At 39.4% G+C, this 14,975-nt stretch overlaps 2 protein-coding genes across 2 annotated transcripts in view; both read left to right on the top strand.

Annotated features, from left to right (window-relative positions):
* pank4 (pantothenate kinase 4 (inactive)) overlaps positions 1 to 2,607 on the top strand; it is an 18,208-nt gene extending 15,601 nt beyond the window's left edge. The window contains exon 19 of the mRNA XM_014016033.1: positions 1,221 to 2,607. Within this exon, the coding sequence (XP_013871487.1) occupies positions 1,221 to 1,467 (247 nt within the window). The 3' untranslated portion in view covers positions 1,468 to 2,607. The remainder of the gene's footprint in view (positions 1 to 1,220) is intronic.
* A 3,413-nt stretch (positions 2,608 to 6,020) lies between these two features.
* The window catches only part of draxina (dorsal inhibitory axon guidance protein a), a 35,294-nt gene continuing 26,339 nt past the window's right edge, over positions 6,021 to 14,975 (top strand). Inside the window, exon 1 of the mRNA XM_014016031.1 lies at positions 6,021 to 6,194. The gene's annotated coding sequence lies outside the window, so the exon portion shown is untranslated. The remainder of the gene's footprint in view (positions 6,195 to 14,975) is intronic.

The following is a 14,975-nucleotide window of genomic DNA, read 5'->3' as shown; positions in this document are numbered from 1 at the left end:
AAGATACTGTGCAGAAAAAAAATTTAACTGTCAGAGGAACACATAAGGTGCTTGCTATCTTTGTGAGGGTTACACACACATACAGCCTCGTTCTGCTCCCGTTTTTTTAAACTGGGCAAAAACTGCATTTTAACCAGCTGACGTTAACAAGCTTTAGATCACTGTTTGAAATGTACACAGAAGAAAACCTGCGTCGCGACTCTAATGCTGCGTTTAAGCAAACGCTAGAGCGTATGGGGCGGCTGGTTTACATAAGTGTAGGTGGATGGCGGCGCTTTACTCGCTCTTAAGGAATGTAACGGTGAGAAAAGACCGAGAGCTTTTTAAATTTTATTTCAGCGGGAAGAATAAATAGATGTGTTCCCCTATGGCTCCTGTAAGTGGTTCCACCAAGTAAAAAAAAAAAATATGTGGATAAGCTAACTTGAGTGACAAAGTGAAAGTAAAAACATGGCGCTCCCGTTGTCAAAGTGAACCTTAACACACCGCTGTCCTCTCCCCCTCATAGTTCCAGAGGACAGAAACAGTTAAATTAGACAGTTACAGTGCCTGTGACATGCCTATCCATCAAATACAAAAAGTCAAAGAAAACACTTTTATATAAGAAACCTTGCATAAAACTTGTGATTTTACCCATTTTGTCACATAAATGGCATATTTTCTTTTGAACTTGGCTCAGCCAAACTGCAACAGGAAGTGACATCAAAGGGGAACTTTTTTAAGAAAGAAAACTCTCTGGTCTTTGTTTATTGAAAGAAAATTATTTAAACTCTTCGTCTTCATCTCTGTCTGATAGAAACTCAAAATAATCTGAAGAAACATCAGATTCTTCTCTGCAGTCTGTCGTTAGCTAATTTATCAATGCTTTGTTCCATGCAGATATTCCCCTTTGACATCACTTCCTGTTGCTTCACATGCAAATATCTCAACAGCTGTTCATCTCAGCAGCGGGAAATTATTTTTGCAATTTGCTAATAATGTTATCTTTCCAATAGTTTTTAAATTTACTTTTAAATTTTCATGTCACAGGCACTTTAAATATTAAAAGTTGTTGTTGGCACTCAGTCTCAGAGGGAGCAGAAATCCATGAGCTCGCGTGAACGAATCGGCCGATACCGATACAAGGAAAAAGGGCAAATATCGGTCGGCTGATGTTTCGGTCCGCCTATAATAATCCTAAAGCTGACGTTTCGTCTCCTTTCTGTCTCGTGGTCCCGCAGTCGCCTGGACAAAGTGCTGGCGATGGTGGTGCGCGAGCGCAAAACTGACCTGGTGGTCATCGAGGGCATGGGCCGAGCCATCCACACCAACTACTACGCCGCGCTCAGCTGCGAGAGCCTSAAGCTGGCGGTGATCAAGAACTCGTGGCTGGCCGACCGGCTGGGAGGGAAGCTCTTCAGCGTGGTCTTCAAGTACGAGGTGCCGGCCGGGAAACCCAGCCGGGACGACGGCGCTCTGACGCCGTGACRAGGCCGGACCTGGATCGGAGGGAGCAGTTTAGGTTGGAGCTCTGAATGTAATGACTCGGATTGTAAATTGCAGTGGGAGGATTTTAGTTCACTTTTTTTTATTTCACTGATTATTTTCTGCTTTTTTTAAACATAAAATTGCTTCCTCTTTATTTTTTGCCGGTTTCTGTCGTCCAATCCGTTTACTCCTGCCGTCACTGCCCGCTGATCACCTTCATCATGTGGAAAAGTCTTCACTGCCGGTGCTCAGTCCTGTTTTACAGCAGCTGAAAGTTATCACTGACATGCTGCCCTCACGACTGTTTTTGCACACTTTTGGAAAGCAGAAATCTCCAGCCGGTGTTTGTTTCTGACCTGGAGAAGAATTAACAACATTAATACAGTCTGCAGATTTTATCCATATCATAAAGTGTATTTAATGTGCCTTACGCCTGATGTGATATATGCATCATTTACTCAGATTGCTTTTAATTCCTCTTAAAAGCAATTACAAAAACATTGTTTTCTTTCACTCTTTTTGATGCAGACTAGAAAAAACATCATATTTTGATCACTGGCATCAGATTAATTAGAGATTATATAATGAATGTTTGTCACTTTTGCGTCAGTTTAGAGCGGAGGGCTTTATCGCAGCAATTAAAGATGGCAGGGTTTTATTCCTCCACAAGGTGGCAGTATTCTACTGTGTAGATTTTATTTTATTTTTTATCTCAAACCTTTCCCAAGGTGCTTGGTGTGAAAATTAATGCTGCATATTTCAGGTCAGATAAGCACTAAAATAGTGACGTGAATCTGTGCATTCACTCCAAATAAACAGATATGTATGATTATACGGCCTTTTTTTATCCCATCAGTCAAAAAAAAAAAAAAACATAAAATACTTGAAGACCATAAAACTGCAGCACTTAGTTGATGTAGTGAAAGAGAACTTGTGAATTTGACTTCAAGGCAGAGTTTAATCAGAAAGTGTTTGACTTCACGTTGCAGTATTAAATCTTTCCTTTGTAAATATGTGATATAAGTGTGTGTATATAAATATATTACATACAATGCATAATCTGTTCACTTCAGCACACCAAGTACAATATTTCTGTATTGTTTTCTTGACAATCAGTTTTAAATAAATTGTAAAAACTTATTTTATCTGTTCCCATTTGTTCATTTGGATTTGTGGTTGTTGTGAGAGGAGTTTTTTTAAAGAAGGAGCATTGCCCTATATTAAAAAGCCAACCTGCTCCTGGCAGAATCAAAGCTCGACAACCTGAAACGAGGAGGTTGATCCCTGCTGAGGAGCTCTGAGTTGATAATGCATGAGGAGACGCAGCAGGGGGTCGTCTTCCTGCTTTTCCTCTCACTTTTCTCTCTTTGCTGAAACACTCAGGAGCAGCACCAAGAACCTGCCCTTTGTGCTTCGCATCACATCTGTTGGCAAATAGTTTTGTTTTTTTGTTTTGTTTCCTGGGGCTGTACTTGGTCCTTCAGCACAATACTCAGATCTGTTTGGATTTGTTCACAAACATCAGTGTGTCCAAACATGGCTGCCTTCAGAAAACAGTTAATCAGTGTGATGGATGCCACAAACCTAGTTTGTCTCATCTTAATGACTTTTTACCATGTATGGAGAACCGACACTGACATAATTTGAAATAAAAGCAGAAATATATAAATGGGCAGATAAAGAAATAAATACACTTAAAATGCACCAAATAAATTAAAAAAGGAGAACCTTACCTTTAAAGTATTTATTTTAGCAACTAATTTACATCTTACTGCTTTTTTTAATATATTTTGTTTTTCTTTTTTACTTCTACATGCATTTGTATCTCCTAAATGATAATATTTAATAATTTTTAAATAATTTTTCCTACAAGTCATTTTATTTCCATGTGTTACTTTTACATTTCTCTGTCTCCTGTATTTATATAAACTTATGCATTTCTGCCTCATTATGCAAATAAGGAGGGTGGAGCTTCTTGGGTCAGCTCCTCTCCTATTGGTCAACAGACAGGAAGGAGCAGGATCCATGTGCAGATCTACTGTGCATGCTTGTGCTGCCTCTGTTTAGCTTAAAGTTTAAAGCAGGGGTGCCCAAACATTTTCCCTGAGGGGGGCCAAAATTAAAATCAATCTGAGGGCCGTGGGCCAAATGCAATAATATAAGAAATGCAAATACTTCTTAAGTAAAGTTGATTTATTTTTTAATAATTAAGCTAGCAGCCAGTGTGGTTGCCCACATTTATTTTTCCTTTCAGCCCATGGCCATGGAGAAAATTTAACTTATGCACAGGCAGCAAAGGCTCATGGGACTTTTTATAATTAAAATTTTGAGTATATGTGGTCTTAGAAGGTGTGCAAATCTAGCTATGGACTTAAATCTAATCTAAATGTCTCTTGTAGTTACTTGTATTTTATACTTAATTTTAACATAATTACAATCTAAWAACCAGGACAACTGCTGGTGGGCCAAATCAAATGGCTTGGCGGGACAATTTTGGCCCGCGGGCCCCACTTTGGGCACCTCTGGTTCAAAGTTTAGTTAAAATAAAAGCACATGTAAGTGTTTTTCCTCCTTACCTTTGTTTTAAACTGAAGTTTAAGCTAAGCTGAGGCAGCACAAGCATGCACAGTAGATCTGCACATGGATCCTGCTGCTTCCTGTCTGTTGACCAATAGGAGAGGAGCTTATCCAGGAAGCCCCGCCCACCTCATTGGCACAATGAGGCAGAAATGCACAAAGAAATGTAAAAAGAGGAGACAGAAAAATGTAAAAGCAACACATGGAAATAAAATGACTTGCAGGAAAAATTATACAAAAAATAATTAAATATAATCATTTAAGAGACACAAATGCATGTAAAATTCAAAAGAAAAACTTTTAAAAACATTAAAATGTAAATTATTTGCTAAAATCTATAAAGTTCTACCTTTTCTGTGTATTTTAAGTGTATTTATTTATTGGTCCATTTATATATTTCTGCTTTTATTTCTTATTATGTCTGATTCTGTCTTCCATAATGATGTTGCAAACATTTGGTTATTAGAAGGGGCCTAAAAGTGTTGCACAGATTAAATATAAAAGCTTAAAAGATTTACCTGCAAACCATATTTATGTCATTTTTCCTTCAGCAGGGAGTTTTTTTATGATAAGCTTTCCTCCTCGAATGGCGAGACACAAAGACGTGTTTTCTGCAGCTGCAGTGGCTCAGACTATTGTCTGCATGTTTCTGTTATTATTATTTTTCTCTTTTCACCGTATAACTTTCTAATTATAGACAGGGCTCAAACACAGAGACCGCTGGCCCGGAGAAAACAGTGCAGCATTGACTGCAACTGTTTGCACAACACTAATTATGGTAGTTACCATAAACAAAGATTTCAAAAGGGGGTTTTTTTAGCGATGGTTTTAACCTTTTGTCACTTGGACCAGGCGTGCCCCCAAAGAGGGTTGTCAGGGGGGTCACCATCCATCCCCCAATAAAGAGAAGGCTTCTTTCCATTTTTTATAAATACCATTTTAGTCAAATATTTATAACAACTGCTAACTTAAATGTAAAGAAGTGTACACTTTGTTGTTTTCAGTGTGTTTTCACAGATTGAACTATCTCTGAAAGTGAAACATTATAAAACAAACCGGGACCTTTTTGCTTTTGTAGCAAAGAAAACTGAAATCACCTGAAGCTGCTGATCCATCCTTGATGCTGCAGGTAAATCTAGAAGTATGACATGTTCATACCAGTTTTCCCCTTTATTTTCTCTCTGTAAATGTGTCACCAACTCCCATAATGATCTCTAAAGAAGCCTTTTTTAGTCTCAGAACTGCAGGGGTCCTCTATAAATGCCACCTCCTTCTCTGCATAGCTTTTCTCAGATGTGTCTGGCATAAACTCTATTTAATAAGAGATATAACTTCAAGCTAAAAAAAATATTTTCTTCCTGCTCTGCCTTTCATTAAAGAAGTCAAACGAGGCAGGCAGATTTTCTGTGTGTGCTTAAGATGTTTGTGGTGAGCACAAATAAAAGCTTTTCTGCACAGATTATACGTTTTTCCTGTCAAAGAAAACTGGATTTTTCTGAAAGTAAGATGTTATTATGCTCCATATTCAAGGCTTTCAGATTATTTGTAATCTTCCTCAGGCAGACTCAGACCCTCTGTGTTCCACCCACTTTCTTTGTGACATGTTCACTTCTTTTATTAAAGCTAACAAGCACATTTTTCACAAAGCAAACTAACAGACTACATTTCTAAATGTCACCCAGTTCCCTGAAGTGATTTATAATCATTCAGCATTAAATCTGCCACACTGGAGACTCTGCAGTCTGCAGGCTAATCCAAAACCATGAAACTGAAATGAGCGTTTTTCTGGATAAATAGCTACTCCAATCAGAAAATAATAATAATAATAACAAAGAAAACAACATAAAGACTGAAGTTGTGCTCGTGTTCATTCTTTCTTCTACTTTTGAGCTCCTTTCAGCCGCAGCTCAAACTTTAATGAGACGCCATCCAGTCCTGCCGCTGACGCGCACTCACTCGTGAGCGCGCACAGGGAGCTGGAGTCTCCATAAGAGGGAGGAGAGAGTCCGGATGCACATCATCATCCCCGGAGCGGAGCTCAAAGCTTTGGGGGTTCTGCCTGGACCCACATGAACCAGCTGCTGCTTGAAACCGAACCCGAATCTCAGGAAGAAGAAGAAGAAAAAAAAACTGCGACAAACAGACTTAAAGTAAGAAATGATGCTCCTGCAGTGCTTGTGTGTTTACCTGTCTGCGTTATTAAGTGTTCCTGCGATGTTTCTGTGAGGCTCCAACACCTTGCAGAGAGTTTGAGGCAAATTATGGATTATTTAAATTATTCAATAGTCCAGTGCGTGCCAAAGTGAAATAGTCTGTAATTTTATGCAACTGAATCCAGACTGTTCCGGTCTGCACCAAAGTGATTGTTGTGCGTAAAAACGCACCGTTTTTATTTTCATCGATGCCAAAACCTTTTAGACCTTTTTGTTTCTCTGATTATAAAAAACTTAGATATCAAACTGTTTTATTTATTACCTTATTACCACTGTGGAGCAGGACTACAGATCTAATATTGTCTCATAAATAGATAATAGAACAGTTTACCTAAAAAAAAGCAATAATTTGGAAAACTATTGAAGCAGGCTCACTGATCAAATGCYGTATTTTTACTCATTTGTGTAAATGTAACTGTGTACAAATGCTCACCATGTTGCCAATATTTAACATAACATAAGTATGTTTTTTTTTTCATTTGTACCTAATGGTTTATTATTGGTTTATGAAGTGTTTAAACTACATTAAAAATTAGTTATTTATCCAGGGATGCTTTTTTTCCTAAACATTAAATGAAGATAAACAGAAACCAACTTTGTAGTGTCACTTTAAATTAGTGTAACTTTAAGACATTTGGAAAATAAATGACGAGAGATGATCTTTTTCAGTTCATTGTTGTCCTGCACCTCAGASTGTGGAAGTGTTTGTGTGTTTGCATATAAGCAAGTGAAAATAGGCTTTTTTTCTATAGATTTTAAGGGTTAATGTTGAATCGATTAGATGTGATAGACATGTTTAAAAGGAGAAGAGATGAAGAGGAACTGACAGCAAAAATCTGATTAACAAATGGAGGAAAATAAAACAGAACTCAAGGACACGCTGCCGATCAAGGTTTGTTAGTTTTCAGGGGGGTTTACATAAAGATGCATCTTGTTGCTGCAGAAGATTCATTTGAATGTGGCCGTTCTACTGGTTTCTTTATTTCCTCTAATCTAAATGAGATAATTGCCAAACACCCAGCTCTTTTTTTTTTATCCACGATGGTGTGAAACTTGTTACAAATGCTGCCAAGCATGGCAGCATCTGTTTGATCAGAGCTGGCACTCAGTCAGAGGCACTCAGTGCCACAAAATGGGGGGGAAACAGAGAGAGAGAGAGAAAAAAAAACTTTGGGTTCATATAATTAGTTTGCATGCTTCACTTAATGATGGAAACAGAAGTGGTTTCCCCCCTGCTGGCGGCTCAAACTGTTCCCATGTGGACTGTCTACACCCACACCCAGGTGTCCACAGCTCGGGGGTCAGCAGAGGGCAGGTTTTGTTGCCGGTTGCAGCAGCCAAAGCTTTGTTGTGTTCGAGGGGCTTCAGCTGGTGTTTATATATCTGTCAGGAATTAATAGATGCTCCCATTTATAATCTAGACACGACAACAAAAACTTTGATTCCTATGTTTTTCCCCTCTCCTTGTCCTTTCTCTCAGCTTTACGCCTGGTTTTCTAATTTTCTCCCAGTTTCATCCTCCCTTTTTTTTTTGTCTTAGCTCCTCTCAGTGGGACGCCTCTTGCCGGGCTTCTTGGTTGCAGATTGTGTGTCTCATAGCACTTTTAAAAACACGCCTCTGTGTGGGTGTCTGATGGAGGTCCCCCCACCCTCCTGCTGCGAGCGTGCATTTGTGTGCAAGGCAGAGCGAAAGTGTCGCTGCGCTCAAACCAAATTGTCACAAGATGCTGCTGATGTTGACCCTGCCTCAGACACAATGTTCTGCTCTCGTCCCACATCTGCTGCGCCAGCGTCGGAAATTACCACCGAGTCGTTCCTTATCTGCTCCGGTTCGCTTGCTGACAGATGGACCTACCTTATGGCTCTTTCTTTTTTCTTCATATCACCCTGCGCTGCTTTCAGGGGCCTTCGTCATGCAAACGCACACCTAAAAAGGCTGCGAAAATCCCCCTCCAGCACCTATAAATGTGTGAATCCCACCAAGGCTGTTTGTGGAGGATTTGTGAGACAAAAGCACTTGTATAACGCTGAAATCGGTGGTGTTAGCCCTCTGAGGAAATAAAGTTTTTATGACGTTAGCTGCAGCTTGGCAGACGTGTTTAACGTGCACACAGCTGCAATCAGTGGCTGTTTTTGAGATCAGATTTAGGCCTATTTAGGGACAACAAGTAGATTTATTTTATCCGAGATAAGCGACGATAAATAAAGTGTTGATACATCAAACATTGATGTGTTACATTAGGAAAGCTTGGTTATATTTGTGGAATAACAGACACTGTGATATTCYCTGTGATAAGGACACTTTTGTTACATCTCATTCAAACAATGATTCATTTTTTTGCAAAAAGCCATTTGTTTATCCTCTATCTGCACATCTTAAGTTTATGATTATAAGGTGGTTATTTTACAAAGACGTCATCAAGCTTTTCTTCAGCTGTTCAGCTTATTTAAAAAGCACAAACAGCCACTGGGTAGACTGTGTGCACCAGACTGAACACAGAAAACAAAGGTAGGAGCTGCAGAGTTCAGAGAGAAGATTATAGATATCCATATGAAAGGTAAAGGCTCATAGAGCATCTTAAAGCAGCTTCTTGTTCCTCTGAAGCTGCTAATATTAAAAAAAAGTAAAAGATTCATGCAGCTGTAACCAAGGACGCAAGATATAATGCCACCCCAGTTTGATCAGACACCATCTGCCACATTTTAAATCATAATGGGCTCCGATGGCTCCACTAGATTAAAAAAAACTCAAAAAGCCTGACAGAAATTTGTGGAAATGAACATTGCTCTAAAGTTTCACTGATGAGACAAAACTGGAGCTTTTGGCTCTGGTCTCAACAGTTTCTCTTTTGTATTAATATTTTGAAAGAGTTTAAGTCTGCTTGGAAAAAAAGAAATGAAACATAAAGCAGAAAACCTGAGTTTAAACTAGTGTTTCCTCAACTAGACTGACTTTTTTTTTTAGCATTTTTTTCTCCTCAAATCTCTGCGTGTGCGTAAAAGGAAARCAAGTCCTGTAGGTGATCTGTGTTCGACATGACGGCTCTCCTTGAACAGTCTGTTCCTCCAGTCTTTGTTTGCGGGATCCTTATGGCCCCGCTGTTTGCTCGGAGAGATAAAAACAACAAGAGCAGATGGCTCCTGGAGGTCTGGTGTCACAGCAGGTGAAGCTGAAAAGATGCACGCGTGCAGCAGTTTAATACCAGGGTCGCCTCGCGTTCCGCCTCGCTGCTTCTCCCTCTTCCGGCCTTCCTCTTTGCAGCCGCAGATCTGGGTTCGGTTAAGTATATTCATTTAACGAGTCTGTCACCGAAGCGCCACATCGCTTAAGGGACTGACCAGTTGATCACAGACTGGAGAGGGGTCTCTGATCTCATCAGAGCTTAATCATCCCGCACTCCAGTAGTGCCTGGATTGCAATTTGTTGCGAGATTACCAATCATTTTATACTTACACACTCCACTCTGATTCATATCTCCCGGGTGGCCGCCTCGCACCGAGAGCTGTGCTTATAAAAACTCCTTCCACTCGCGCTCATACATATAAATTCTGTTTTCCTGCAATTGTAAACTGTTACCATGCAACTTCAAGCTTTCCACTCTGGCTTCCTAGAAATACAGAATTGATTTTTAGGATTTTATTACGTTTTATATTGCGCATTTATATTACACAATTCCCCCCCCCCAACACACTGCTGAGTTCAAAAACTCAAAAATAAATAAATAAATAAATAAGCATCTTCTGAAGCATAGATTCTTGTCAGAAAAGCACACAGAGGTCAAAGATGTTTAAATAACGTAGGTCACCTCTAAACTCTATTTGTGAGCTTGAATTTCAGTTCATTTTAGTTTATTTATATAGTCACAACAAACGTGGTCTCAGAGCACTGGACACAAAAACAATGAACGTCATGCAAGAACATGTTCGTATTTTTATCCTAAATTTCTCTTGCTTTTGTTCGTACGAAGGGTTCGTACGGACATGTCACGTCAGATTCAACAAACTCTTCAATCTTTAGGAAAGGTGTGTAAGTGAGGAGCGTAAACTGATGAATGTGTATCAAGTGCTTGCGCACGAGGAGAGGAGATTAGCATAATCACACCCAAAAAACACCATATAAGGATATACGTTTCCTGCCCCACATTCCAGGAAGTGTCCATTCATAAATGACATCGAAAAGTAGAAAAAGAAGAACTTTACGAGTTCAGAGATTGAAGTTCTGCTCTCGGAGATCCAGAAAAAAAGTCATTTTTAGCAGCGTCAGCTGTGGAATTAAAGGATCTGCTTTAAAGCAGAGGAATGAAATGACGACTGCTGTTAATGTCGTGTCTCCTGTCACAGAAATAAAAATCTAAATCATATTTATCTCTCGCTGTAGTCCTGCTCTGGTTTTATTTTGGTCAAATATTTTTAATTTCAGTGTAAACAACTGCGTTACATAGGTTTCATTTATTCAGAAGAGCAGTCGAGCACCCCCGTTGCAAGTGTCAGATGTGTTTCTGAAAAAAAAAGCATTTAAAATGTCTTAAAACTTCACTTAACTTCCTATTAATCTTGTAGTGCTATACAATTAAATTAATAGCCAATTTATTTTAATTTAACCAATTTATGTCTTTAGTTACATTATCATGTTTAAAATAAACAGAACAGCCTATTGTCAGCATAATTATAGAGTGTGATTTATTTTCAACTCAAAATATCTTCAAAATAATGAAATATAAAGTTATTAGTGAAGAAAATCTGTCTGGATAACAGCAGACTGACTGCTCGTAAAATACACGACAGGTCTGGTCCACATGTGAATTTTGTTCGTATCTGGAGAAAATCTTAGAATATGAAAAAATTAGTGAATGCCACAAATTCTCCTAAATCACTCGTACGCACAACTTAAGAACAAATCTGTGCGTACGAACGGTTCTTGCACGAGGCCCAATAAATCTAAAGAAGACAGCAGGTTGTGTTGAATCCTCACTTCATCACAGTCTCCCGTCCTGAGCAGCGAACACATTCTCACTCCCAACTCGTCACACATTGACGCTTTTCCAAGGTTCCCTCGGCGTCCGGGTTTGATGCATCGGGACGCAAAATATAGGGGTCTTTGAGTTGGGGTCCATGGTTAATATTAGGGATCAGGGTTGATGGTTAATTATAGGGTCAGGGATAAGATGTCTAGAGTGAATAAAGGTAATTTTATGCTTTGTGACACTTAGATTTGTGCGTTTTCTACACTTTCTGAAATAATGACATCTCGTTAAAAACTGACGCGGGGGGGGGGGGGGGCTGCCTGACGTGTCAAAACTGAACGCAGAGGGAACCTTGAAAAAGCGTTAATATGTGACGAGTTGGGAGACAGAAAGAGACACAGACAAACACAAATGACTGGTGGACTTGTGGCGCAGTGGCTTAGCATTTGGAACCACAGGCCACAGGTTTGATTCCCCACCACACCCAAACATCATGGTGCCCTTGAGCGAGATAAAACACAACTTTAAAAACTATTCGGAAACTTTTGACAAACATAGACCTTAAACTCAGGCTTGTTTTTTTATAAGTGCTTGACTGCATTTCAGTGAATTTTAAAAGCAGCTAATACAAATGTTTGCTACAATTCGGCTCAGTGCAAAGCGTGAAACCAGTTTTCTTTTAAAGCAAACGTTATAGTTCTGCAACCTTGAAAGGATACTGACTTTAGAGTTTCTGAGCTTTTATTCTGAAACTGTTCAAGATAATAAAACCATTCAGTAAAAAAATACATAGAAAATTGTTATTTTAAAGTCAACGAGGGCACACAGTGAAGTCCTGTTTTATTAGAAATATGCATGAATAATAAGTAAGAACACCACACGGTGAATGGAAACAACTAAAAAACAAGGAAGGAAAAGCATTAAAAGTATTTCTGTTTTTCATGTTGAAAAACTGAAGTTATCTGAAGAAATATTTCATCCTTTAGGTTTATGTGGGTGCAGATACCAGCCGGCTGAGATCTTGAATATATTATGCTGGTATACGCGTTCAACAGATAAGTTATGTTGCATTAATAATCTTAGATATTATATAAAAAAATCACATTCAGAAAGGAAGATTGTTGAAATACATGGAATAAAACGTTTCATTAAATAAGTTTTGAAAGTAAAACTCTTTTATGTCATTGAAACTTCAGTTCCAGTAAGTAGTCTGTGATATTTTCTCTGTTGGCTTCAGTTGAAATGCTGCCATTTGAGTGGTAGATTATCCCCGTTGGGACAGAAACCTGTCGGGACACTCGTTTGGCGTCGGTGCAGATGCTCGTCCTGCTGCGCCCCCCAGCAGCAGCACACAGCCTTGTACAATACGCACGGCTGGCAGGAGGCTGTGCCTGTTTATTACACACAGGAGGCTGTGCTCAAAAACCCAGAATGCCACCCAGAGTGCTCCATTATCGTTCTCACTCCACGCCGCCTCAAAGGGCCACCTGTTACCAGCACATGAAAGTCTGACGGAGGAAAACGGTGTGCTGCTGCGCGCAGATACTCAACCGCCTTCCCCTTTCACTTGACAGGTCTATTCAGGCCTCGGTGTCGACGGGGAGTCTTCTGCTTCTGTGGAGCCGTCACATCTTTCTTTTTTATTGGGGGTGAATTTTTTTTTTTTTTTGAAGGGAAATATTGCTGTAATATTTCTAAGCTTTGGCTTTTATCTCCAGTGCAGGTTATTGTGCTCTGCATCTGTTTCCCTTTTGATTTCTGCCACCCCTTCAGAACACAGAAAACACTCTATCAGCATTTTCTTAGGATTAAGATTTATTAATATTCCAGTGAAGTTATTTGAGATTTTGTCTGTTCTTTTGAACTTTTATCTAATGTAATTAATAATAAAACTGGAAAAAATAAACAAAGCCAAGCATAGCAAAAATCAAGACCAAAGACCTGCAATAGTACAGATGTTTAAAAAAATTTCAAACAGGGGCGGAGCTAAAAGGGTGGCTAAGGTGGCAAGTGACACCCCAGGTGCCACCCCCAAATAATTGACAAGTGGGTGGGGATCTTGGATTTTGTATTTGCATTTTTCTCTGATACTTCTGCATTGTATAAAATTCCAGATGTGTATGTTTAAAAATAGCTGAATTATTATAAAATTAGCATTAGCATTAGTGGTTAGCTTAATTTGGGGTTAGCATTGGCAATTAGCATGTGATCAATGACCTTTGTTAGCTACTCCGCAACAAAGCTCATCTCAATAAGTCTTAAAATTACTGAACTATAGCCAATTAAAGTTAGCTGTGGTGGCCATCTTGAATCATTGATTAGCATTTATAATTAGGCAAAGATTGTTTTCGGTTAACTCTACACTGGTCTTCAGTTTTGTGTGTCTAGAAAAGGGCTGAATATGAAGTTGTGACTAGCATTCAGAATGTTTTATTGGATCAGTCTTTGCTACGATCACAAATTTCCAGTGCAATATTTCTTAAAACAGCTAAATTAAAGCCATTTGGATTTATCTGTGGTGGCAATCTTGATTTTTCTAAATCCCGAGTGCCTTTTTTTTTTGCATGTGCCCCCCCATTCCAAAATAAAAAAAAAACATGGCCACCCCTCCAACTCCTTGCAAAACAATCTAGCTCCGCCCCTGATGAAGGACTTGCATTCCTTGTAAGAACACTTATCCATTTCTGCCTTTTGTGCCAGAGTTTTAGACTAAAATGATGTTAAGAAATGATAGAGTTGTAGTTGTTTTGATCAAACATTGAAAATAACGCTATGCATATTCTTCTGTTTTATCACCATATGTCCTGCTCAGGGTATACAACTCAATATCATGGATGTAATCTTTTATTTCTCTAATAATATATATAATATATTTCTTTTATTGAACTTACATGATTCAGTACGTCGACACTATAGCAACACTTACTTGACCCAGCTGATGACCCTGCCCTTCGACCTACAAAAGGTCTGTTTAGAGATAAACATCTCCCCTCAGCAGCCAGCCTCACAGCTCTGTATTAAACTGCACAGCTGGTTGAACTCCCAGAGGCCAGCTGACACAGTCTGCTTCTAAATCCCCAGGGGTAACACACACACACACACACACACTTGCAACCGCAAATTTCCCCTGACATACCCAGCATCCTTTCTGCCCTGCACACACAAACTGCTCTTTTTTTGACCCCACCCCCCCATATGTACCCAGGGGTGTGCTTCGTTCAACTTAGTGTGATGAAAGACCAAAGACCTTATCAGTCCCCCAAACTCAACCTCGCAGGCCGAGAGAACACACTCACCATCACTAACAGCTCAATACTTCTTTCTCATTGATTTTCTGTTCGCCCCGCGCCGCAGCTTGTCTTTTAACACAAAAGGCCCGCCTGCTACAACAACACAACAGCTCTTTGTAGGACCGCGACGATGGATCGTTTCAGTTGAAACAGGGGATAAAGTCGTTTCAAAACATGTCATCTTACACGATGCAACATCGGTGTTATGTGGGAAAAGCTGGTTCCATGCTTAATTTTTGACGTTGTGGATAGTAATGCCTTCTAAATCAGTATTTCCCAAAGGTGGGGTCGGGACCCAAAGTGGGGTCCCGAAACATCAAGGTGGGGTCCTGAAAAGATTTTCTGAATTAATGACATTTTTGTCTTAGTTGTTACAAAGGAGTGAGGTTATTATATTTAAAATGGATAAATGTAGTATAAAAATACTGTTACGATGCCCATGTTTTGTTGACCTGATACAAATG

Source organism: Austrofundulus limnaeus, unplaced genomic scaffold (assembly GCF_001266775.1).
Source record: "Austrofundulus limnaeus strain Quisiro unplaced genomic scaffold, Austrofundulus_limnaeus-1.0 Scaffold137, whole genome shotgun sequence".
In the NCBI taxonomy this organism is placed as follows: Eukaryota; Metazoa; Chordata; class Actinopteri; order Cyprinodontiformes; family Rivulidae; genus Austrofundulus; species Austrofundulus limnaeus.
Note: the sequence above shows the minus strand (reverse complement) of the source record. Positions and strands in the feature narration are given on the sequence as shown.